The sequence below is a fragment of the Delphinus delphis genome, chromosome 3, assembly GCF_949987515.2.
Source record: "Delphinus delphis chromosome 3, mDelDel1.2, whole genome shotgun sequence".
Classification (NCBI taxonomy): Eukaryota; Metazoa; Chordata; class Mammalia; order Artiodactyla; family Delphinidae; genus Delphinus; species Delphinus delphis.
Window position 1 is genome coordinate 20,444,296 of NC_082685.1, and position 26,549 is coordinate 20,470,844.

The 26,549-nt window shown below is 44.7% G+C and overlaps 1 protein-coding gene and 1 pseudogene across 2 annotated transcripts in view; one reads left to right on the plus strand and one right to left on the minus strand.

The window, feature by feature from the left end:
- Window positions 1–289: 289 nt before the first annotated feature.
- Window positions 290–23,770, minus strand: LOC132422358 (small ribosomal subunit protein eS8-like; annotated as a pseudogene).
- The window catches only part of FAM193B (family with sequence similarity 193 member B), a 34,614-nt gene continuing 31,746 nt past the window's right edge, over window positions 23,682–26,549 (plus strand). Inside the window, exon 1 of one of the 2 annotated variants that reach the window (XM_060008278.1) lies at window positions 23,682–23,978. In XM_060008278.1, the coding sequence (XP_059864261.1) occupies window positions 23,769–23,978 (210 nt within the window). In that variant the 5' untranslated portion in view covers window positions 23,682–23,768. Of the gene's footprint in view, window positions 25,060–26,549 lie in introns of both variants that reach the window. The other variant, XM_060008283.1, reaches the window with a different exon arrangement.

Consider the following 26,549-nt stretch of genomic DNA (forward strand, 5'->3'; position numbering starts at 1 on the left):
TCTTGATAAAGACGATCTACAAAAAACCCTACAGCTAACATCATACCTAGTGGTGAGAAACTCGAAGATTTCCTGTTAAGATCAGAAATGAGGCAAGGATGTCCCCTCTCACCGCTGTTTTTCAACATCATACTGAAAGCCTAGCTAATATGATAAGACAAGAAAAGGAAATAAAAATATTCAGATTGAGAAGGAAGAAATAAAACTTTCTGTGATCAAACAGTTTTGGGGTTTTTTTTAGAACAATAAACACCTTTATTACATGAGCTAAGATAGGAGGGAAGAGGATTTATTTGCCTTTCCGGGCCTTGATTTTCCTCAGATAGAACTCCAGCTCCTTTCCCTCTAAAACATAACCATCTGCTCTGCCACACTGTCCTGATCTTGAAGCAATGCATGCAAGAAACTTGCCCTGCTGGAACTGCTCCTCTAGAAGACTGCTGATTTGGGCATTCTTTTTCCTTTCATCATATTTCTTCTGAATTTCTTTTTTGAACGTTTTTTGTTTAAAATCACTTCCTCTTCAGGAGTCAGCCTGGCCCCCTTCTTGCAGCCCAGGGGCAGTGTATAGTGAGACTCGTACCACTGTTGGTACGTGTGCTGTCAATGAGCACGATGCAGTTCTTCACCAGGGTCTTAGTGTGGACCAGTTCATTGTTGGATGCATTATAGACAACATCAATGATCCTTGTCTTGCGTGTACAACACTCTGAGCCCCAGCAGAAGTTCCCAACGTCCAGCCTCAAGGCCCAGTACTTCTTGTCACCTCCTCACACACAGACTGTGTGTATGCGGCGGGGGCCACTCCTGGTGTTGGCAACAGGGTGTCCCAGCTCATACTTCCACTTCTTGTGGTAGGGCTTTCTCTTGCCCCCAGTCTTGCTGCGCTTGTGCCAGTTGTCCTGAGAAATGCCTCCGTGTGGAAGTGGGGTCAGGAGCCTGAGCCAGGGAGCCCGGGGCCAGCCCACCAGCCCAGCACCCTGCCTCACGCTCAGCTCTCCAAGGTTGGCTCCCCCATGATCAAACAAACTTTGATCATCTATGTAGAAAATCTGAAAGAATCAACAACAACAACAAAAAACTCCTGGAACTAATAAGTGATCCTGGTTGCAAGATACAAGTTTGCAGGACACAAGATGGATATTCAAAAGTCAACTGTTTTCTTACAATGAAAAAGTGGAATTTGAAATTAAAAATATAATATCATCGTGGAATCTAAAATATGGCACAAATAAACTTATCTATGAAACAGAAACAGATTCACAGACATAGAGAATAGACTCGTGGTTGCCAAGGGGAGAGGGGTGTGGGGGAGGGAGGGAGTGGAAGTTCCAGGTTAGCAGCTACAAACTAGTATTTATAGAATGGATAAACAACAACGTCTTACTTTATAGCACAGGGCACTATATTCAATATCCTGTGATAAACCATAATGAAAAAGAATATAAAAAAGAATGTATTTATATGTGTAACTGAATCACTTTGCCATACAGCAGAAATTAACACAACATTGTAAATCAACTATAGTTCGATAAAAAGAAAAGAAAAAATCTAGTATCATTTACATTAGCACCCCCAAAAATGAAATAGGTATGAATCTAACAAAATATGTACGAGATTTATATGAGAAAAATCTACAAAACTCTGATGAAAGAAATCAAAGAAGAACTAAATAAATGGAAAGATATTCCATATTCATGGGTAGGAAGACACAATACTGTCACAATGTCAGTTCTTCCAAACTGGATTGTGATTCAACACAATCCCAATAAAAATCCCAACAAATTAATTTATGGACTTTAATAAACTGATTCTAAAGTTTCTATGGAAGGGTAAAAGACCCTGTTTGCACCTTGATTTGTCTGCTGAAAATGTGAACTAGTAAAAATGAAGTAACTGGAAGAAAAATAGCCAACACAATATTGAAGGAAGAGAATAAAGTTAGAGGATTGACACTACCCAACTTCAAGATTTACTACAAAGCTACAGTCATCAAGACAGTGTGGTATTGGTGGAAGAATAGACAAATAGAGTAATGGAAGAGAGTAGAAAGCCCAGAAATAGACCCACATAAATGTAGTCAACTGATCTTTGACAAAGGAGCAAAGACAATACAATGGAGAAAAGAGTCTTTTCAACAAATGGTGCTGGAACAGCTGGACATCATATGCAAAATAAATGAATCTAGGGACTTCCTTGGTGGTGCAGTGGTTAAGAATCCACCTGCCAGTGCAGGATACACAGGTTCGATACCTGGTCCAGGAAGATCCCACATGCTGCGGAGAAACTAAGCCCGTGCGCCACAACTACTGAGTCTGTGCTCTAGACCCTGTGAGCCACAACTACTGAGCCCATGCGCCACAACAACTGAAGCCCATGCACCTAGGACCCATGCTCCACAACAAGAGAAGCCACCACAATGAGAAGCCCATGCACTGCAACGAAGAGTAACCCCCGCTTGCTGCAACTAGAGAAAGTCTGCACACAGCAACGAAGACCCAACGCAACCAAAAGTAAAATTAAATTTTAAAAAAAAGAATCTAGACACAGACTTTACACCCTCCACAAAAATTTACTCAAAATGGGGGGGGCTTCCCTGGTGGTGCAGTGGTTGAGAGTCCGCCTGCCGATGCAGGGGGCACGGGTTCGTGCCCTGGTCCGGGAAGATCCCACATGCCGTGGAACGGCTGGGCCCATGAGCCATGGCCGCTGAGCCTGAGCGTCCGGAGCCTGTGCTCCACAATGGGAGAGGCCACAACAGTGAGAGGCCCGCGTACTGCAAAAAAAAAAAAAAAAAAAAAAAAATTTACTCAAAATGGATCACAGACCTAAATGTAAAACAACAAAGCTATAAAACTCCTAGAGGGTAACACAGGAGACAAACTAGATGACCTTGGATATGGCAATGACTTATAAGAAACAACACTAAAGTCATGATCCATGAAATAAATAATAGATAATAATTTCATTTTAATTAATATTAAAAACCTCTGCTCTGCAAAAGACACTGTCAGAATGGAAAGACAGGCCACAGACAGGGAGAGAATATTTGCAAAAGACATATTGATAAAGGATTGTTATCCAAAATATACAAAGAATTCTTAAAAGTCAACAACAGAAAACTAACAATCCAACTTAAAAATGGGCCAAAGACCTGAATAGACAATTTGCCAAAGATATACAGATGGTAAACACACATATGAAAAGATGTTCCACATCATGTCATAGGGAAATGCAAATTAAAGCAACAATGAGATACCACTACACACCTATTAGATTGGCCAAAATCCAGAACACTGACAACACCAAATGCTGGTGAGGATGTAGAGCAACAGGAGTTCTCATTCATTGGTGGTGAAAATTCAAAATGATGCAGTCACTTTGGAAGACTGGCAGCTTCTTATGAAACTAAACATACTCTTAGCATATAATTCAGCAATCATGCTCTTTAATATTTACACAAATGAGTTGAAAACTTATGTCCACACAAAAACATGCACATGAATGTTTATAGCAGACTTATTCATAATTACCAAAACTTGGAAGCAATCAAGATGTCCTTCAGTAGGTGAATGAATTAAAAAAACTGCGGTATATCTAAACTATGGAATATTATTCAGCACTAAAAAAAAGAACTATCAAGCCGTGAAAAGACATGGAAGATCCTTAAAAGTATATTACTAAGAGACTTCCCTGGTGGTCCAGTGGGTAAGACTCCGCGCTCCCAATGCAGAGGGCCTGGGTTCAATCCCTGGTTGGGGAACTAGATCCCATGTGCATGCCGCAACGAAGATCCCGCATGCCGCAACTAAGACCCAGAGCAACCAAAATAAATAAATAAAATTTTTTTTCTAAAAGTGTATTACTAAGTGAAAGAAGCCAATCTTAAAAGGCTGCATACTGTATTATTCTTTAGGGGAGGAAAACTTTTCCTTTCTTCCCTTCTAGGTTTCGTGGCTGGTTTAATAATTAGACGTAAGACATTAACAGGAGAAAAATTTAATTTGTACATATGAGTGCTTGAAGGAATGTGAGACTCAGAGAAGTTACCAAAGCAGGTTGCTTCTTAACCTTTTAGACAAAGAAACAATTACTTGTGAAGATCTGACAAAACAAGGGGGTTTGGACTTGGGGTAGCAAATTAATGAAAAGAAACAAAATTTGTTTATAGAGCCTTCTCAGCCTTGAATTCCCTATCCCTGACAATAAGGATGATTTCTTGGGGTGGCCTAATCTGCTCTCCAATTCCAACTATATGACATTCTAAAAAAGGCAAAACTATGGAAACAGTAAAAAGGTTAGTGGCTACAGGGGTTAGGAGGGGAGGGTAGGAGGGATGAATAGGCTGAGCATAGAGGATATTCAGGGCAGTGAAATTATTCTGTATGATAATATAATGATAGATACATGTCATTCTACATTTATCAAAACCCATACAATGTACAACACCAAGAATGAACACTAATGAAACTATAGACTTTGGGTGATAATTATGTAAGATTCATCGATTGTCACAAATGTACCACTTTGGTGCAGAATGTTGAAAGTGGATGAGGCTGCTCTGTGTGGGGACAGAGGGTTTACAGGAACTCAGTGCATTTTCTGCTCAATTTTGGTGTGAACCTAAAACTCCTCTAAAAAATAAAGTCTGTTTAAAAGGAAAAAAACCCATAATGAGACATCATCTCACACCCACTGGAATGGCTACAATCAAAACAAAACAGAAAACAAGTGTTGACAAGGATGTGGAGAAATTAGAACTCTTGTGCATTGTTGGTGGGAATGTAAAACAGCACAACACTATGGAAAATGGTATGGCAGCTCCTCAAAAACTAAAAATAGAATTACCATATTGATTTGGCCATCCTACTGCTGTATATTAAAAATAATTGAAAGCAGAATCTCAAAGAGATATTTGCATACCCATGTTCAAAATAGCAGCGTTATTCACTATAGCCAAGGGGTGGAAGCAACACAAGTGTTCATTGAATGGATGGATAAATAAAATACAATGTATACATACCATGGAATATTATTCAGCCTTAAAAAAGGAAGGAAATCATATCACATGCTTACAACATGGGTGAAGCTTAAAGACATTGTGCTAAGTGAAGTAAGCCAGTTGCAAAAAGACAAATACTGTGTGATGCCACTTGTGTGAGATATCTAGAGTAGTCAAATTCATAGGCGCAGAAAGTAGAATGGTAGTTGCCAGGGGCTGGTGGGGAGGAGAAAATGGGGAGTTACTGTTTAATGGGTATAGCGCTTCAGTTTTGCAAGATGAAAAATTCTAGAGATCAGTTGCACAGCAATGTGAATACACTGTACTTCACACTACTAAACAGTACACTTAAAAATCATCAAGAGGGACTTCCCTGGTGGTCCAGTGGTAAAGAATCTGCCTTACAATGCAGGGGACGCAGCTTCGATCCCTGGTCAGGGAACTAAGATCCCACATGCCGCTGGGCAGCGAAGCCCACGTGCCACGACTACTGAGCTTGTGCGCCTCAACTAGAAAGCCTGCGGGCCACAAACTACAGAGTCCACATGCCCTGGAGCCTGCGTGCCACAACTAGGGGAGAGAAAACCCACACGCCACAACTAAAGAGAAGCCCGCGCACCAAAACGAAATGCCCATGAGCTGCAACTAAGTCCTGACGCAGCCAAAACTAATAAATTAAATAAATAAATCTTTTTAAAAAAAATCATTAAGATGGGGAATTCCCTGGCAGTCCCATGGTTAGGACTCCACGCTTTCACTGCTGAAGGCGTGGGTTCAATTCCTGGTGGGGGAACTAAGATCTCACAGCTGCACGTCATGGCCAAAAAAATAAAAAATAAAATAAAATGATATATTTTAAAAAATCATTAAGATGGTAAATTTTATGTTTTTTTTATCATGACTAAAAACTAAATAAAGTAAAATTTTAATAACGTAAATTAACGAAGCTAATTATTTTTTAGTGGATCGAAGACCTAAATATAAGAGCTAAAACCATAAAACTCTTAGAACAAAACATTGGGGAAAAGCTTCACAACTTTGGATTTGGCAATGATTTCTTGATGTGACACCAAAAGCACAGTCAACAAAGGAAAAACTATATAAATAGAACTACTTGAAAATTAAAAAATTTTTTTTCATCAATAGACAAAATCAACAGAGTAAAGAGGCAAGTCATGGAATGGGAGAAAATATTTTAAAATTATATATATCTGATAATGGATTAACATCCAGAATATATAAGGAACTCCTACAAATCAATGACAAAAAAACAAACAACCTGATTTTTAAATATACAAAGAACTTGAATATACATTTCTCCAAAGAAGATATACAAATGGCCAATAAGCGGAGAAATTGGAACTATTGTGCTTTGCTGGTGGGAATGTATGCAACTGCTGTGGAAAATGGTATGGCAGTTCTTCAAAAAATTAAATGTAGAATTACCGTTATGACCCAACAATTCTGCTTCTGGGTATATACACAAAAGAAATGAAAGCAGGGACTTGAGCAGATATTTGTACACCAATGTTCATAGCAGCATTACTCACAATAGCCAAAAGGTGGAAAAAACCCAAATGTCCATCAGTGGATGAATGAATATACAAACTGTAGCATATACATACAATGGAATATTATTCAGCCTCAAAAACAAGAAAATTCTGACATTCACTGCAACATGGATGAACCTTGAGGACATTATGCTCAGTGAAATAAGCCAGACACAAAAGGACAAATATTGTATAATTCCACTTACATGAGGTACCTAGAATAGCCAAATTCATAGAGACAGAAGGTAGGACAATGATTCCCAGGGGCTGGGGGAAGGGGAGAATGATGAGTTAGTGTTTAATGGGTACAGAGTTTCAGTTTGGGATGAAGAAAAGTTCTGGAGATGGATGGTGGTGATGATTGCACAACAATGTGAATGTACTAAGTACCACGAAACTGTACACTTAAAAATGGTTACAGTGGTAAAATTTTATGTTATGTATATTTTACCACAATAAAAAAAGACATCCAACATTATAATTTCATTTAGTGACATAAAACTATATACATATCTTTCATTTTAAACAGGTTATGGAAACAGTGGTAACTTACGTACCTCATAAAATGAATCAGGAAATTTAGAAAGTTTAAATCATGAGAAATTTAACCCTGGTCATGTACAAACCAGAATATTGTGTTGACATTATTTTTATATGGTAAACTACTTTTCCAAGACTCTCAACCATGCCCAAAGCTCTTTTATCTTGGAATTAAAGCTTCTTCTTGTCTTTTAACAAAGGCTATTATGCACATAGACTTTCGAGTGTCTACACACATAAAAAACACAGTTGAATAATTTTGTTTTAGACAACTTTTACTATTTATTTGGACTAGATAGTTCTAGAGTGTGCACATAACAACCGAATGTCTTGTTTTGTTTTCCATTTTAATGGTAATCTTTAAGTTTACTGAGAGCATAAGAGAGAGGAACAGAAAAAGTGAGAAGCAGCTGGCTTTAGACCAATCTGAAATTGTTATTTTAAAAGACTACTTATGTTTCCTCTGCAAGGGAAGGGAAGAACTTTAGAAACAGAAAAACAGAAGAAACCACATTACAGCTGGTTTAGAGAGTAACTTGGGCCTTTGACAAATTTCTCAAGCCTTACAATTAGAAAGCCCACATTTACTAATCCCCGAGGTATGGAAATGGAGGCATGGAGTTCATCCTACATTAAATAAAATGATCTCTCTTTTCAACAAACAAGACAATCTCTTCATGAGAGTTTGTTTTTTGCTTGAAGGTGTCTCTTAAATGAACAATCTTTTCAATGTCAAAAGCCCCCCAAAGTGGGCTTCCCTGATGGCACAGTGGTTGAGAGTCCGCCTGCCGATGCAGGCGGCACAGGTTCGTGCCCCGGTCCGGGAAGATCCCACATGCCACGGAGCGGCTGGGCCCGTGAGCCATGGCAGCTGAGCCTGCGCGTCCGGAGCCTGTGCTCCGCAACGGGAGAGGCCACAACAGTGAGAGGCCCGCGTACCGCAATAAATAAATAAATAAAATTAAAAATTTTTTAAAAGCCCCCCAAAGTGGCTACTGCAATTCCAAATTGTCACTGGTGAAATTGGAGCAGTCAGAAAACTAAGTACAAGTTGGTGGTGTTGTGGTTAGAAAGCATGCAGCAGGTAAGTGTTCGACCAGGAAGAAGTCCTTTTTTAAAAGAGCCCATGGAACCGAATGGTCCATAAGGATGGTTCATGTGTAACTTTATTTCTCTGAAGCTTGGCCAAAGGCCAATCAATCAGCACCCATCAGAGCCAGATACAACCTCCTAATTCTAGGCAAACTAAGCTAAACAAAATAGTTCTCAGGGATACAAGGACAAGATCAAGGAGGAAATCTTTACAAGGTTTTGAAATGATGACCCAAGACAAAGAATGTCCAACTAGAGAATGAACTTATCAGGGTTATGCCCATCTCTCCCATAGAATTTTCATTCTCAAGAAGCAGCAAATGCTGGAGAGGATGTGGAGAAAAGGAAACCCTTGTGCATTGTTGGTGGGAATGTAAGTTGGTGCACCCACTACAGAAAACATCATGGAGGTTCCTCAGAAAATTAAAAATAGAATTACCATATGATCCAGCAATCCCACTTCTAGGTATTCATCCGAAGCAAACAAGATCACTATCTTAAAAAGATATCTGCACCCCCCATGTTTATTGCAGCATTATTTACAGTAAATCCAGGACATGGTAACAAACACACACACACACACACACACACATGCACACACACACACACACAGAGGAGCATTTTTCAGCCATAAAAAAGAAGGAGATCCTGCCAATAGTGACAACATGGGTGGACCTAGGGGACATTATGCTAAGTGAAATAAGTCAGAGAAGACAAATACCATATTATCTCATTTACATGTGGATTCTAAACAAACAAACAAACTCATAAATACAGAGAACAGATTCGTGGCTGCCAGAGGCGGCAGGATAGGAGTGGCAAAATGAGTGAAGGTGGTAAAAGGGCATAAACTTCCTGTTACAAGATAAATAAGCTCTGGGGATGTAATGTACAACAATGAGGACTATAGTTAATAATACTGTATTGTATATTTGAAAGTTGCCAAAAGAGTAGATCTTAAAGTTCTCTTCACAAGAAAAACATTATGTAACTATATGTGGTGATGGATGTTTATTAAATTTATCCTGGTGTGTGATGATCATTTCTCAATATATACATATTTCAAATCATTATGTTGTACACCTAAAACTAATACAATGTTGGGACTTCCCTGGTGGCACAGTGGATAAGACTCCACGCTCCCAGTGCAGGGAGCCCGGGTTCAATCTCTGGTCAGGGAACTAGATCCCACATGCATGCCGCAACTAAGAGCTCACATGCCACAACTAAGGAGCCCACATGCTAAAACTAAGGAGCCAGCAAGCCACAACTAAGGAGCCCGCCTGCCGCAACTAAGACCTGGTGCAACCAAATAAATAAATATTAAAAAAAAACAAATACGATGTTATATGTCAATTACATCTCAATTAAAAAAACACAGTTTTCATCTTATAAAAAAATGCTCAAGACACTGGGCAGGCAGATAGACCATAGAACAAGTGTTAGAAGGCTAGAAACAAGTAACCAAAACAACCTCAAGAGGCCTTATTCCTGGAAAAAAAAAAAAAGAAACTCAGTGCTGAGGGATTTCAACAAAACATCAGATCTCAGTTCAGCATGAGCTTGTCTCCTGACCATGGACACCTCAAATAGGTAGAGACTGGGAGGAGTATCAGATGCACACAGTATTACTGATTCAAGGGTCCTGGTCCAAGGTTGGGAGGGCTTCTGCTGAATCTTGGTGAACCTCCAATTCTGTCAACATCCTCCAGCCAAAGACCAGCAAGAGCTCACCCGCAACTGAACAAGTGGGGTTTGTTTTTCATTTCAGCAAAGTTGGATGCACATCACAGGGGAACCCTGAGGCAACTCAGCAAGAGGGTGTTGGAAAGAATTTGTTATGGGATTAGGGCTCCTGTAGGCATTTTGGAGGAGGGCTCAAGGCAGTGGGTTTTCCTCTGGATTGGATGCTGTCAAGAAGTGGGGGTAATTTTACGACCAGAGGATGTATAATAAATCCAATCTGTAAGGCAGGAGGAATGAATGAAGGCTAAAGGTGTGATTGGTAAAGAAGCAGCCCTCGTACGTGCCAGGACCAGAGGATGCCTGGTCATTCTGGGAGGTTGGGACAATGGTCAAGTTTTTGTCTGTGGTTAGACCTGATTATTGAGTGGAATCCTGTTTCTTGATCCATCACAGTCACATAGTGACCTCATCTGATGTTGAGGTCCTATGAAATTGGTCATGTTCAACAGAACACCAAGGCCTACTTGTGAGTGCCAGGCCAGCCCTAGATGTCAGGGGCGGTTTTCCTCTTTCTTGTAGTCTGATTTAGTAATATCATATGTAAATAAATGTCTAGTTATTACTATGACTAGTTAGTAAATTAACTGATACATGAATTTGAACAAACCCAAAATCTGTGTTGTACAATTCCACTTATAGCAGTCAAATTCATAGAGACAGAAAGTAGAATGGTGGTTCCCAATGGCTAGGGGGAGAGGGAAGGGGGAGGTTATTGTTTAGTGAGTACAGAGTTTCAGTTTTGCAAGATGAACAGAGTTCTGGAGATGGATAATGGTGATGGTTGCACAACACTATGAACGTACTTTATGCCACTGAACTGTACACTTTAAAGTGGTCTAAATGGTAAATTGTGTTATTTATATTTTGCCACAATTTTAAATATTAAATAAATAAAAACATCTACAAAAGGTTTGAGGCAACTACTAAATCATACCACTGATGAAATATTTTATCTTCTTGATTCATTTTTTAGTAAAAAAATTAACAATTTAAAACAACTATCAATTGTAATGATATGGGTCAAACTTAATAAAATACTTCATATATGAACGAAAATCTAACAAGATTATTACACCTCACAGTTTGCATTTTTTCCTCTCTCACTGTTTTACATGTTAAACAGAAATAAATGTGGTCACATGTAGAATGACAGAAATGAAGTAACTCAAATTCTATTTCTCTGTCTTTAAAATCATTAGGTCATTGGGACTTTCCTGGTGGCGCAGTGGTTAAGAATCCGCCTGCCAATGCAGGGGACACGGGTTGGAGCTCTGGGCTGGGAAGATCCCACATGCCGTGGAGCAACTAAGCCCGTGCGCTACAACTACTGAGACTGCGCCCTACAGCCCGCGAGGCACAACTACTGATCCCATGCACAAGCTCTGTGAAGGGGTATTTTGTATGCGGAAATCTTCAGCCCTGGAGGACCAGGCTAGAAGTACAAGACATCTCTACCACAAGGTGACCTCCAAGAAAGGACTTTTGGAGGGAGGTCATCACCCATGTAACTAACTGCGAAGGTTTACCTGCAGAGGAGAAAATAGCCAGGTTAGTTTCCTCCCATCTCCCCAAGTGATGTCCCTCTTCTGGGATAGGAAATGAGGGTAGGCTTTGGAATAGAGGAAAGGAAGTCTCCTCCCAAATTTAAGGCTACCAGTGTGGTCCAGCCCAACATCAGAGAGTCTCTGGAGGCTCTAAAGCAGCAGAACTGCTTCTTTCTTCGAGAAGATGGCCAGGGTGAGCCAGAACCTGAACCTTCCATCACTTTCTCTCTCCTGGAGCCACTGATGGTGGCAGAAGTGGTAACTGGCAGACGGATGGGAGCAGAACCCCAGCTTCCTAAGGACACTCCAGCTGCACCAGAACAGGGTACCCCACCCCTGCTGGACCTCTGGCTACAGAGTGGGGCTTGGCAGCAACAGTAGCCAGAGAAAATGGGGTGCTTCTGGAGATGCCCCAAGCTTTCTGGGGTCCTATCCAATAAACATCTGCACGCCAAACTAGCCAGGGCAACTGAGTTGCAGACCTACCACAGGAAGGAGGACATCCTTGGGAATGTGAGTAGGGCCCCAAGCCAATTAATAGGAATATTAAAAGACATGTAACTTTTTTTTTTTTTGATGAGGGGGAATCCAAGCTGTTCCTGTCAGCATGATATCATCCATGCAGTAGACCAACATGATGTCCTGTAGGTCAAGGTTGCTGTGCACTGACTTGCCTAGAGCCAGAGAACCCCAACCCCTAAGGTTTATTCACTCATCATTGGCCACAGGCCTTCAAGGCTCACTCACTGCAGTGTTCCTCTTTCTCCTAGCTCTGAAAATGCCCCTTCCTTCTTTTCTAGCTGAACAATGTATCTAAATTTTGTGTAATATTTTATGCTGAGAGTGGGGGGACCTCTCCTCCTCCCCCACGTCTTGGCAACACAAGTATGTCTGAGACAGCATCCCTGTGGTAGTCAGCATCCCAGACAGTCCCTAATGATTTTTCTTTACAGGTATCCATGGTCCTATGTGGTCCCCTCTCACACTGAATGGTGTTGACCTATGTAACCAATAGGATGCTGCAGAAATGACAACATGTGGCTTCTAAGGCTGAGTCATAAAGGCATTATGCTTCCACCTTGCTCTCTTGATTCTCTCACTTGAGGGAAGCCAGCCACCAGTGCACAAGGACACTCCAGTCCCCCTGTGGAGAGGCCCTTGTGGTGAGGAACTGAGGCCTCCTGCCAATAGCCATGTGAGTGAGCCACCTTGGGAAGAGATCCTCCAGTCCCACCAAGCCTTCAGATGATGCAGCCTTGAGTAACATCTTGACTTTGTGAGAGACCCTGAGCCAGAACCACCCACCTAAGCTGCTCCCAAATTCCTGACCCCCAGAAACTAAGGAATATATGTCTATTTTTGTTTTAAGCTACTAAGTTTTGGTATAATTTGTTGCTAAAACAGTCCACCTCCCCAGTTTACTACTCTTCAAGAAGCCACCTCCTCACCTTCGTCCAGAACGCCCCCATCCCCATAATGGCATTCTGGATGTGAGCAGTGCAAGATCCCCACTGCCCACAGACTTGGGTCCCTGGGTGTGGGCTCCAAGTCCATTGGAGTTCACGTCCTTTGCAGACTACTAGAGCTCTCATCTCCTGGCCCCACTTAAAACCAAGAGATATCAGTGGGACTGGGAAGTGGGGGAGTGGGGTGTCACCAGCAGACTCCCCATCCATACTCTGCCATGACTATATATTCTCAGGGTATACGTGAGACCCTTCCTAATTTCCAGTGATATAGAAGAATTTTTCCTATTACTTCTGTTTGACTATTTTGGGGAAAACTGGAAAAGGGTGTAAGTCTAAGGACAGATCTGGAATGCTATTTTGGAATGGGAAATTACTAAAACCCTGGGTTACAACATTATAACACTTACTAGAAAAGTCACTCTAAGGTGGCAGGGGGCCAAAGGGGACAAAACTGGAGTCAGAGTGCCCTGTGATGGAGCTAATATTGGCCAATGAGCAGTGATGATCTCATTGTTATGATGCCCTCATAGTTATTGTCATGATAAATCATTGTATTAGGTGAATTCTGACAGCATGGGCTCCATTAGATAGCAGAGTGATCTGAGATGCTCTGGCCTTTAACTCTCTCTTGGCCAGGGCCTTGTTTGGGAGCTCTTGTTTATGAACACCCTACTGTATGTGCCAGGCACTGTGCTGAAAAGTGGCAGAATATGCCATCCCAAATATGCCACTTTGGCATAAGAATTATTGAGCTAAAGGCTCTTGAAGAAATAGCAGGTATGTGAAGGGTACTCTGACCTCCGCTTTTCTTCCTGAAAACAGGAGACAAAATTTGTGAAAGATGCTCTCTCTGTACCAGGAGGAAAGATTCTTATCACCAGAGATGGGAAGTCGAGACCAAGAGAAATCTGCACAAACAGACCTTATTAAAATAATTCATCTTTAGTCTCCCCATTTTTTCTTTTTTGGCCACGCCACACGGCATGCAGGATCTTAGTTTCCCAACCAGGGATCAAACCCTTGCCCCCTGCAGTGGAAGTGTGGAGTCTTAACCACTTGACCGCCAGGGAAGTCCCTCTCCATGTATTTTAGTTACTTTTCCACAACTGTCTCTCTTTGTCCAGCCTACTATATAAACACTTAGGCCTGGCCACTTCTCTGGATCTTTGTTTTTCCTGTGGGGGCTCCCATGTAAAGATCTATATGATTTTCTTCTTTTAATCTGTCCCATGTCAATTTAATTCTTGGAACCAGCCAGAGATTCTAAGAGGACAGAGGTTAAGTTTTGCCTCCCTACTGTGCCAAGGTCTCCATTTATGTCTCACAGTCCCATGAGATACTGCTTTCATCCCCATTCTCTAGATGGTGAGACTGAGACCCAAAGCAATCGAGGACATTCCTAAGGTCACATAGCCATAAAGTGGTAGAGCTTAGATGGACACCTGAGTCTATCTGAACCCCCAGCTTTTCTACCACAATGTACATAGGAATGAGTCACAGATGGCTTCCAAGAAGAAGAGACACTGGCCTGGCCCAGCCCTTGAATAATCAGAACACGTTTATTAAACCCTGGAGGGGTAAGGGAGAGAATGCAGTGTTGAGCGCATCAAGGTTTTATGATAGGGCTGAAACCCAGGGTTCAAGGGAGAGAGTGGTGGGGAGCGAGGCTGCTGCACGCAAAGGCCAGCTCTTGAAGGGCCCTAAGTACCAGGCCTTAACCTGGAACTTATCCTGTGTGTCTGGGGGGCCTCCTGGTTGTCCAAAGTGGGGGGTGACATGGTCAGATTTGGTGTTTGAAGACTATCTGGGGACAGCATGGAGGCTAGATTGGGACAGCAGTTCTCAACATCAGTGTGCATCAGAATCATTCTGGGCTCCCTGTAAAAAACATCTGGAACCACACTCAAAAGTCTGATTCAGGGACTTCCCTCATGGCACAGTAGTTGAGAATCCGCCTGCCAATGCAGGGGACACGGGCTCGATCCCTGCTCCAGGAAGATGCCACATGCTGCGGAGCAACTAAGCTCGTGCGCCACAACTACTGACCTGTGCTCTAGAGCCCGTGAGTCACAACTACAGAGCCCGCGTGACACAACTACTGAAGCCCACCCGCCTAGAGCCCGTGCTCTGCAACAAGAGAAGCCACCGCAATGAGAAGCCGGCACACCACAAGGAAGAGTAGCCCCCGCTCGCTGCAACTAGAGAAAGCCTGTGCGCAGCAATGAAGATCCGACACAGCCAAAAATAAATAAATAAAATAAAATAAAATAAAAAAATCTGATTCAGCAGGGCTGGAGAGGGGCCCAGGGTCTGCATTTTAACAAGTTTTCCGAGGGATTCTGATGCAGGTGGTCACATGAAGAAACACTAGTAATCCAGAGGGAGAAAAGCAAGGAAACTAAGAACAAGGTTGTTGCCAGAGACAAATGATAAGTCCTTGAACCTCAACTGTGGCAAGGAAAATGGAAACAGCCTAACTACTATGGCAGGATAATATCTTTATAATGTTACCACTTTTTTTCCCCTAGTAATTCACTCCAACCCCGTTTCCAACAGCTAGTCCATTCTGTGCTCATTGCTCCTCATGGGTGGAATGTGACAGGGCAGAGAATAAGAGTCTTTTCAGTGTGATACGTTGGACTTGTTTCAAACAACACAGGAGTTGGGATGGGGGGGAGAAGGTAAAATTTATAGATAAATCAAGATTGGCCATGAGTTGATTATTGTGGAAGCTGGGTGATGACTGCAAGGGGACTCATTATAGAATTCTGTCTACATTTGTCTATGTTTTAAATTTTTATTTTAAAAAGATTTTTCTCTTTTTTTTTGCGGTACGCGGGCCTCTCACTGTTGTGGCCTCTCCCATTGTGGAGCACAGGCTCCGGACGCGCAGGCTCAGCAGCCATGGCTCACGGGCCCAGCCGCTCCACAGCATGTGGGATCCTCCCAGACCGGGGCACGAACCCGTGTCCCCTGCATCGGCAGGCGGACTCTCAACCACTGCGCCACCAGGGAAGCCCTAAAAAGATTTTTTTTAAGTATTTCTGGATTCGGTTTCAACAAGGACTCAGGGCAAAGGAGAGAAGTGTCAGCCACAGCTGAAAAGTTTTTTTTTTAATTAATTAATTTATTTATATTTGACTGCATTGGGTCTTCGTTTCTGTGCGCAGGCTTTTCTCTAGTTGCGGTGAGCGGGAAATACTCTTCGTTGTGGTGCGTGGGTTTCTCATGGCGGTGGCTTCTCTTGTTGCGGAGCATGGGCTCTAGGCACACGGGCTTCAGTAGTTGTGGCACACGGGCTCAGTAGTTGTGGCTCGCGGGCTCTAGAGCTCAGGCTCAGTAGTTGTGGTGCATGGGCTTAGTTGCTCCGCAGCATGTGGAATCTTCCTGGACCAGGGATCGAACCCGTGTCCCCTGCATTGGCAGGAGGATTCTTAACCACTGCACCACCAGGGAAGTCCCTGAAAAGTTTTAAGAAACTTCATGAGGGAGAGGGGGGGAGGGGAGGGGAGGGGAGGGGAGGGGAGGAAGAACTGGCCCAGGGTGAAGAGGTTCCACTGACAGGAAACTTCTGCTCTTAGGAGAGAGAACTCATCTGATTAGTGTACTTGTGTACTTGGGAAGAACATGGTACATGCTCTGCTCAGTTCTGCCCTTCTTCCTCTTAGGATCTGCCACATCCACCACCCCTCCAGGGGCTCTGGAAGGGAGGTCCACCCATTCTAGCACTGCCATGACTGGGGGCTGGGGGTTCAGTTGCCCACATTGAGCAAATGCTCTGCCCTGGTCTTTGTCAGTAATATGGTAATATTCAGCCTCCACCTGCCTCTCCTTTGCTTCATTTTCCAGTATGTAGAGAACTCTAGTCAAGAAGACAGTGCCATTGGGACTTCCCTGGTGGTGCAGTGGTTAAGACTCCACACTCCCAATGCAGAGGGCCCGGGTTCGATCCCTGGTCAGAGAGCTAGATCCCACATGCATGCCACAACTAAGGAGCCTGTCTGCTGCAATTAAGGAGCCCATGTGCCATAACTAAGGGGCCTGCAAGTCACAACTAAGGAGCCGGAGAGCCGCAACTAAGGAGCCCGCCTGCCACAACTAAGACCCGGTGCAACCAAATAAATAAATAAATACATATTTTAAAAAAAAGAAGAAGACAGTGTTATCTACTGGGGCTTCCTCCAGATACTCCAAAAGGAGGACTTCAGGGGTCTGGAGAAATGGAAGTGTTACCGAGTCCAAGCTCACTCTGCTCGCCGCATGACAGAAGACAGGCCAATAAATCGGGAGACAAGGTGTTGAGGCAAGGAGTACAACTTTATTCGGAAAGCCGGCAGACTGAGAAGATGGCCAACTAAATTCTCCAAAAAACCATCTTATCGGGGTTTGGATGCCCATTTCTTTTATAGAACGAGGTAGGGGTGCGGGCGTGGGGTGGGGCTGGGGGAGGAGATGAGGAAGTAAAGTAAAAACGCTATACGTTTTGTAAATATCCCCTGGAATGGCCAGCCTCTGGGAGGGGATGTGTTAATTTCTTCTTACTTGCAGCCATCCACAGGTGGACAGGGTGAGGATGCTTCCCTGAACAAAGGCACTTTAGTTTAGCATTCAGGCAGAGGGGCAGGGTTCCCCGAGGCATTATTAGGCCATTACGTATAGACAGTATCCTTTTAGTGAACAAAAGCAGTGGAAAGCAAAGGTTAAAGTAAAAGAAACAGATCCAACATGTAGTCAGATTTGGCTCTCCCCCGTCACAGAAGTAAAGAAGAGGAGGATGGAGGGAAGCGATGAGAGCACAGAGAGAGGCCGGAGGAAAAGCAAAGAATCCAAGAATAGAGGGGAAGGTTGCCTGGGGAAACAGCAAAACCGGGCATGGAGATGGCTCTGGGGCACATCTAGGCAAAAAGAACCTTAGGTAACCTCACCAAGATTCTCATGAGGCAGGAAGAGAGCTGGGGTCTCTAGTAGACATGTGAGTGAGAACAGCCAGTTCTCAGCAGCAGCCACTGGGGACAAATGACATCTCCATGAATGCCTGTGTGGATGGATGACCTTGAGAACTAGATACACCTGTACACACACACACTCACTCTCACTGTCTCTCTCTCACACACACATACACACACACTCACAGTTGAGTACTAGATAAGACTCCAGGGCCTTAAACACAACCCCAGGGAAAGGGTAAAACCCTCAGTTAGCTGTGTGAGGCCCATGGTGCCCAACCACACCTGTGCAGATGGGACACTATGCTGATCTGGTAATGTGGTTTGCATCACCCTTATAGTTTCCCCTTCCCTCCTCACCACTCAAGCAGTTAGTTCTGTAACTGTTGCCTTGCAGTAGGAGTAAGGTAGATCACAGAGTGGAAGGTAGGAGAACTTGCAAACCATCCTGGATGCTGTGTTTCAAAAGCCCAAGCTCTTACAGACTTGACAGTCAAGGCCAGTGGCCTTCAAACTTTTGCTTCATGCCCCCAAAAAACAGTTTCAAAAACTACACACCCTCTCATTCAGGACCAGCTACATAAACTGGAGTGCCTGGTACAAAATGAGAATGTGAGCCCCTTGTTCAAACATTATAAAGAATTACAAAGGACTTCCCTGGCGGTCCAGTGGTTAAGACTCTGCGCTTCCACTGCAGGGGGCACAGGGTCGATCCTCCATGCTGCACAGCATGGCCAAAAAAAAAAAAGAGAGAGAGAATTTCAAGAAGGTGATGGCAGAAAGTTAAGCCAAGCTCAGAGCCCTTCCGAATAAGGGACCCTGAGTGGCTGTGCAGGTTGTACATCCATGAAGCTGGCCCTGCTCTCACACATTTTAAGGTTAGCATATTAAAAAAATATATAAATGTAAGCAGTGGCAAAAGATGTGATTTTAGTACCTTGCATACATGCTTTAAAAATATTTTCTTCCAGTTCTCAGAGCAGTATAATAAGTTAATTAAATGTATGAGAAAGGTCTGTCATGACTATTCATCAATATTGAATGGATAAACAAACTGTGGTACTTCCATACAATGGAATACCACTCGGTACTAAGAAGGAATGAGCTATGGATACACACTACGAAATGGATAAATTGCAAAGTAATTATGCTGAGGGAAAGAAGTCAGGCAAAACAGAGTGCATACTGTATGAAAATATAGAACATTCATAGAGACAGAAAGCAGATCAGTGTTTGCCTGGGGAGAGGGGAAGGAGTGGGAAGGAAAGATTACAGTCAGGTGGAGCCATGTGGCTGAAATCTCCCCAACAGAATGTGAGTGAAAGTGATGTATAGTCATTACTAGGTATTGCTCATAAAAACAGCCCAGGCAACCCTCGCTCTATCTTTACCATCCTCTCGTTGAATGGAGAGAACCTGGATGAGGGCAGAGCCACAAGACAGAGAGGGAGTGGACCTCTGAATGACTGCATGAAGCAAAGTCCCCTTCATCCAGCATTGAATTGTGACATGAACAAGAACTAAACTATTATGGTTTTAACCCCCTGACATGTCAGGGTCAGTTGTTACAGCAGTTAGCCAACCCTGACTAATACAGAGCCCAATGTAATCTCCCTGCCATGAGATAGCTGGCTGTTTCCCTCAAAGTAAGGCTCCACCTGGGGGCTCAGGCTGGTTCCCTGAGGCTTGCAAATTGGGTTCAGCACAAAGAGTAGGCCAGCCGTGGGAGGGAGCAGTCCGTAATACTGGGCCAGTTTTCACATAAACCCACGGAGCAAGTCCTGAGATGGCTAGGGAAGGAGACTGCCTGATAGCCACAGAAGGAGTCAAGCTGCCCACCAGGCTCTTAAGAAGTTCTTCTGTAGTGAGACCCTTTGGTGAATGTTCATCTGGCACACTAATAACTCTATGCTCTGAAGCCATTCTGGGCAGTCTATCCACATTTATCTTCCTCAAAACTTCTTGTCACTAAGCCTTCAGTCTGGTTCCTTCCAAGTCCCTGACCAACAGACTAAACCATTATCCAACGGCTAGGAATCAGTGCATCTTTACTTTGGGGCCTCTGGGCACACTTCCCTTTTCCAGGTCCCTCAGGCCTTCTCGGAGGAAGACTGGAAGACCCCAACAATCCATTGCCGGCTGGAGCCAACATAATGTGCAAAGCCGTTTATAAACAGGGCTTTAGATTATTCTTCCTTAGTCAACCCATCACAAACAACTCTCCAGGAGACCATGAACATCAGTAGGAGAGGAATGTAAACAACTTGCTCAGGCAACCTACTTGTGCTTTTAGGGCCTGCTGGACCGAGGCCATATATGTCACTTCTTCTTCATGATGGAGTACTGCTGGCTACCCCTAATTCTATGACTAGGTAGATCAGATAACATGGTAGCTCAGGTCACGTGGTCACCTGCTATGCCATGGTCAGGCATCCAATTTCCACATACCCGGGAAGCAAGCCAGGAGATGTTTCTCAGAAGGAAAACAACTGCTGAACAAGGTCACAACTTTGCTCCAAAAGCCAATGCCTGAATATAAGGGCCAAAGGCAGAACTACCTACTTTGCAGCCTGATCCAGTAAGAAAACCTTCTCTCCTTGTATGGTCCCCCTTAAAGTTGATAGCTTTCATGTGACCCAGTAATAGGTAAAAATAATATACCTAAATATGGTATATTTTATAACCAAGTAAAGAAGCCCACCAAGTACAGTACTGCTTTCTTAGTGGTCAGGAGTGTGATGTTCAGCAGCTTGTCCTTTATTTGGTGCAGAATATCAAAACACACCCCAGAACCCTAGATAGTTCACTGAGTAGATAGGCCACTATATATTCGTGGGATTTATTATCTGCTCTCTGGCACACACATCATGCTTACCAAATCATCTAGGGTATCTGCTACTTCCTGTTCTCAAGGTCCTTCAGGATATTGTCATCAGCATCACAGTAGATTAGCCTGATATCCACTGAAATGGTGATTTGGTCAAAAATTCCGATAAACTGAGTATGTCCAGAGAGTGACATACCCCTGAAGCAAGACAGTAAAGGTCTACTGCTGCCCCTGCCAGAGGAACACAAACTTTTTCTGAGGTTTGGTATAGAATAAATAGCATTGACTAGGGTCTTCCCTGGTGGTCCAGTGGTTAAGACTCCATGCTCCCAATGCAGGGTGCCCAGGTTCAATCTCTTGTCAGGGAACTAGATCCCACATGCTGCAACAAAGATCCCACGTGCCGCAGCTAAGACCTGGCATAGCCAAATAAACAAATAAATATATTTTTTTAAAAAAGCATTGATCAGGGCTTCCCTGGTGGAGCAGTGGTTGAGAGTCCGCCTGCTGATGCAGGGGACACGGGTTCGTGCCCCGGTCCGGGAAGATGCCACATGCCGCGGAGCGGCTGGGCCTGTGAGCCATGGCCGCTGAGCCTGCGCGTCCGAAGCCTATGCTCTGCAACGGGAGAGGCCACAACAGTGAGAGGCCCACGTACCGTAAAAAAAAAAAAAAAGCATTGATCAGACCTATAATTGTGGGCCAACAATTGCACTGGCCTACCAGAATGAGTTTATCATAATGCTCGGTCATGATTTAAGACCATCCATCTTCTCTGGTTTTGTTTTTTGGGGTTTTTTTACTATTGCCTTTATAAATTTATTTATTTTATTTATTTATTTTTGGCTGCATTGGGTCTTCGTTGCAGCACGCAGGCTTTCTCTAGTTGCGGCGAGCACGGGCTACTCTTTGTTGCGGTGCACGGGCTTCTCATTGCAGTGTCTTCTCTTGCTGCGAAGCACGGGCTCTAGGCGCGAGGGCTTCAGTAGTTGTTGCACGCCGGCACAGTAGTTGTGGCTTGTGGGCACTAGAACACAGGCTCAGTAGTTGTGGTGCATGGGCTTAGTTGCTACACAGCATGTGGGATCTTCCCGGACCAGGGCTCAAACCTGTGTCCCCTGCATTGGCAGGTGGATTCTTAACCACTGTGCCACCGGGGAAGCCCTATCTTCTCTGTTGATGTATGAATGGATAAAGAAAATGTGATATAGACAGATAGATAGATGGATAGATAGATAGATCTTCTCTGTTGATGTATGAATGGATAAAGAAAATGTGATATAGATGGATAGATATCTGTATATGTGTATATGTATATAAAGGAATATATAAATATCTACAATATATATAGGAATATATATGAGGAATATACAAAAAGTATATATATATAAAATATAAATGAATATTATTCAGCTTTAAAAAAGAAGGAAATCCTGCCATTTGCAACAACATGGATGAAACTAGAGGACATTTTAAGTGAAACAAGCCAGTCGCAAAAAGATAAATATTGCATGATCTCACTTATATGTGGAATATTAAAAAAAAAAAGGTAAACTCATAATAACAGAGAGTAGAATAGTGGCTACCAGAGGCTGGGGTGTAGGGAAAAGGGGGAGGTTTTCTTAAGTAGAATGGTGGTTGCAAAGGGCTGAAGGGACAGGAGAATGGGGAGTTGTTATTTAATGAGTACAGAGTTTCAGTTTTACAAGAAGAAAAGTGTTCTGGAGATAGATGGTGGTGATGGTTGCACAACAATATGAATGTACTTAATACCAATGAACTGTACACTTAGAAATGGTTAAGACAATAAGTTTTATGTTACTCAAATTTTACCACAAAGAAAATAAATGAATGGGAAAAAATACCATCTATCCTCTGTTCTGGACAAACTGAAGAGGTAATGTTGATATAGTGGGAATCACCCTGAATCTTTCAAATCTTTGATGGCGGTGCTAATCCCTGTAATGAGATGAAGTATTATTTTTTCATTTGGCAGTTAGGGAGAGCTCCAGGGCCTTCCATTTAGCCCTTCCTCTCAAAATAGTCCTTGCTCCCTTGGGTTGGGCCAATGTCAGAATTCTGCCCTTGTTGATGGATCAACAGCAACTCTACATATAACCACCATATGGTTTCAGGACACCACTGGCCCTGGCATGACACAAGTTGCACTCAAAACTATTTTTAAAAATTTGTACGATACGCATGTCATATATTCAAAAAAGAAAGGGAGGGAAAATATCCCAGTTTTAACAATGAAATACATAATCATTACATTTTTTAAATGTTCCTTTGTGTACCACTCAAAATCCTCTCGCACACATACCACTTTTTTGGACACTGACCTAGTACATGCCCCAGTCATCTCATCTTTATCACACTTGTAATTGTGTATTTAAGTGTCCACTCTCCCCACCAGACTGAGACGGTGAGTCTCGCTGTCCCAAGCACCAAACGCTAGACCCCCCGTGTACCATACACTGAAAATACGAATCTAGACAATCCCTTTGTGCCTTTCAGCTCAGGCTGTCCACGAGCCCATGAGTTCTGGCTGGCTGATGTTGAGCAACCATTTCGCCTTTTGCAGCCTCGGTTTTCTCCGCTGCAAAATGGGAACTACTGTACCTGCCACTCAGTGTAGGTACAAGGAGTCAGGTCATGGCTGTGAAAGTAGCGTAGCACTACAGAAATTACGAATTCACGCATCCATTTAACAGTTATTAAGCGCCCAGGGCCGTGCAGCACGATTACTACAGCGCACACCCTCCCCTCGCGCAGGTCTCATCCCTTGGATCCTAGGATGGGGAGGGCGTTTCCTCATCAGGTTCACTCTTCCGCGGAACTCCGGGTGGTGACCTTACTCAAAATGGCGCAGGCAGCCTCGGGGGCTAGTGCGGCGGCGCGGACTCCGCGTGCCCTCTGACCTGCTGGCAGCGACAGAGGGGGAGCCGGGCGCCGCCATATTGGCTGTTGTCCTGCGAGGGGAGCGGCGGCTGCGGCGGCGGAGGCGGAGGCGGCGGCGCGAGTGAAGCGAGGGAGCGGCGCGAGCAGCAGCATGACTCGGAGGCGGAGCAGGCCGAGTGGCGGCGCGGGCCGGCGCGAGCGGGCGCGGGCCGCGGGGCCGCAGAAGCCCCAGGCGCCGGAGCCCCCGCCGCCGCCGAGCCTGGAAGCAGGAGCGGGTGCAGGGCCCCCGGAGGCGCCGGCGGAGCCCTACCGCGACGGCCCCAGGGAGGAGGACGACCCCAATCTGGCTCCCGGTCCCCAGGTAGGAGCGAGCGAGGCAAGTCTGGCTGCTCGGGCTCTTTTACCTCCTCGGAGCGGGGCCGGGACGGGTTTGGGGATGGACCATTCTCCCCCGGCTGGGGCCAGAGCCTTACCCCCTGGGCCAGGGCTGAGGCTTTCTCCCCCAAGGCGGGAGTGGAGTCTGGATCCTTTGGTCCAAAGCCGAGGCACGGCACGTCCGGTTCTCCTGAGACCAGGCTTCCTGCCCTCTCCCGCCGCCTCCGGGAAACGTTCTGGTCGCACACCCACACTGGGACCGCGCACCAATCTTGAGGCTACAGCTTAGGTCTGTGCCCTTTACCTCTCCTGGGCCCACCTGCTTCCCCACCCACCCATAGGCCACCTCGGGGCGCTGGGGCCTGGAAGGCTGCAGCCTCTTCTCTCTCCCCCCGGGAGCGGCTCCACCCCTTCCCCTCGCTGCCCCCTCAGCAGCTGTGCCCCCAGCATATGTCTCCCGGGGCCTCCCTCCTCTCCTTGCCCAGCGGAGCAGTTGCAGCAGACAGCCAGGCTGCCCAGAAAACTATTTGGTGGGTCTCCTGCACCGAGGTGGAAACCCAGCAAAGCCTGCTCTTTCTCCCCTGTATACCCCCGACCTACAAGGCGGCCCACCCAGACCCTCAAATCCCTGGGTTTGGCGAATCTTGCTGAGAGTGAGCAGTAGAAGGACTCTCCAAAGCTTCCAGTTTGCCACCTGGGAGAAGGTCACTTTCATTTGAGCAAAGGAGATAATAGGAGGTACCCTGCCGGTGTTCACTGCGAAGCTGGGGTGGCATGAGCCACAGTTGCTCTGGGAGGGTTATGGCACCTGGGGCTGGGTGGCTCGCCCTAAGCTTGCTCTGACAAAAGAGTTTTGAGTTGGTTTTTTGGATGAGCCTGCCAAGGAAGGCAGGCTCCTGCAGGAGTCTTGGAGGGTCGGATGCAGCGCCGGATGAGGATGAGGCGTGGCAGAAGATGCGTTTGGCTCTGCAGACACTGCATCGGGCAGCAGGGGACTCTGGGAGGCTGGTGCAGCCAGAAGGCATGGCTCTTGACAGCCTTCTAGTAGAATCTCTGGAATTGTGCATGTGAGTGGGGATGCTGTTTGGGGTACCATTCCCAGAAAGCCTTCCCTAACCTCCCCAGTTGCGTGAGGTGCCCCCTCTGTCCCACAGCCCCCTGTGCTCCCCTCTGGTAGCACTCCCCATTCTACAATGAGATAGTCTGTTGATGTGTCTGTGCCCCCCGCCCCGAACTTTGAACTCCACCAGGGCACAGATCATGCCATCTATCTCTGGTCCTCCACACCTAGCCCTGGGCCTTGCTGACACAGAGTAGGAATAACTAGGTGAATGAGAGAGAATGAATCCGTTGAGAAGCTGTACTTATTGTAACCCAGTTTTGATACTGGTCTCCTTTGTGTCTCAGATCACAATCAGATTTTTAATTAATGAAGATGTCACCACTTATTGAGTGTCAGAAGCCCCACCTTCATCCTCACCCCTACCCTGGGCTGAGACTGGTTCCAAAGGATTTGACTCCTCAGGTTGGACCCCACCCTTGCCTGGTCTGACATCCCACCCTGAAGCTGCTTTCTCCTCTAGCTTTCTCTTTCCCTTCTCTGGGCCCCCTGGGAGTGCTGTTCTCCAGAAGGGGATAGTGGGGGAGGAGAGAACCAGGAAGCTGTTGTCTTCTCTCTTTCCCATTCAGGGTCCCCTGCCACTTAACCAGCCTATAGTATTCATGGCCAGAAAGTTTGGTTGATGGCTTAACCATTTAGTTTTTATATAGGACACAACTTTAACATGTAGGTTCCTACCTACTGCACTGCTTGACCTGCCAATTCATTCATTTATTCATACTAGGCACTTTACATACCTTCCCACCACCCGTGTTCTCTCAGCATTTAGCACAAATGTGATGAGTTAGCTATTGGTGTAATTATTGGTCTGCTTTTGCTATGTAAACTCTGAGAGTGCAGGAACCAAGTCAGTCACCATTGTACCCCTATGCCTGGTGGTTAACAAATTTTAATGAATGAACTGAAGGATATAAATACTATTAACCCCGTTTTTCAGATGAAGAAACAGAAACTCAGAGAAACTAAATATTTGCCCAAATAACTCCTACTATAGGTGCCCCCACTACCACCAAAAACAGGACACTCTGTGTACTGTGGGGTATTTAACAAGGCATTTTTTTACTCTAGCCACAATAGGTGAAACAAACTGACAAACTCCTCTGATTGTGCCCCATTTTTGTTGGGGAAGGGGGTTCTGTGTGCCAGAAGCAGGCCTTTGTGCCTTGGTGAAAAGCACCTGCTGAAAGAATTGGGATCAGTCATTGCTCTACCCACAGGCATACCTTTGGTGAGGATCACTGGCTCCCACCACCACTTAGAACCCTATCTTAAATACTTAGAGTGGGTAAGTAAGGTGAAATTCAGTGTCATATGCCAAACCGAAGCCAAAGATGGCAAATGAGATCACTTTCAGTCCAGGTTTCAGTACCTGTACTTTCAGTACAGGTTTAAATGCCTCAAGTCACATGTAGTTTTGTTTCTGTTTTTGTTTTGATT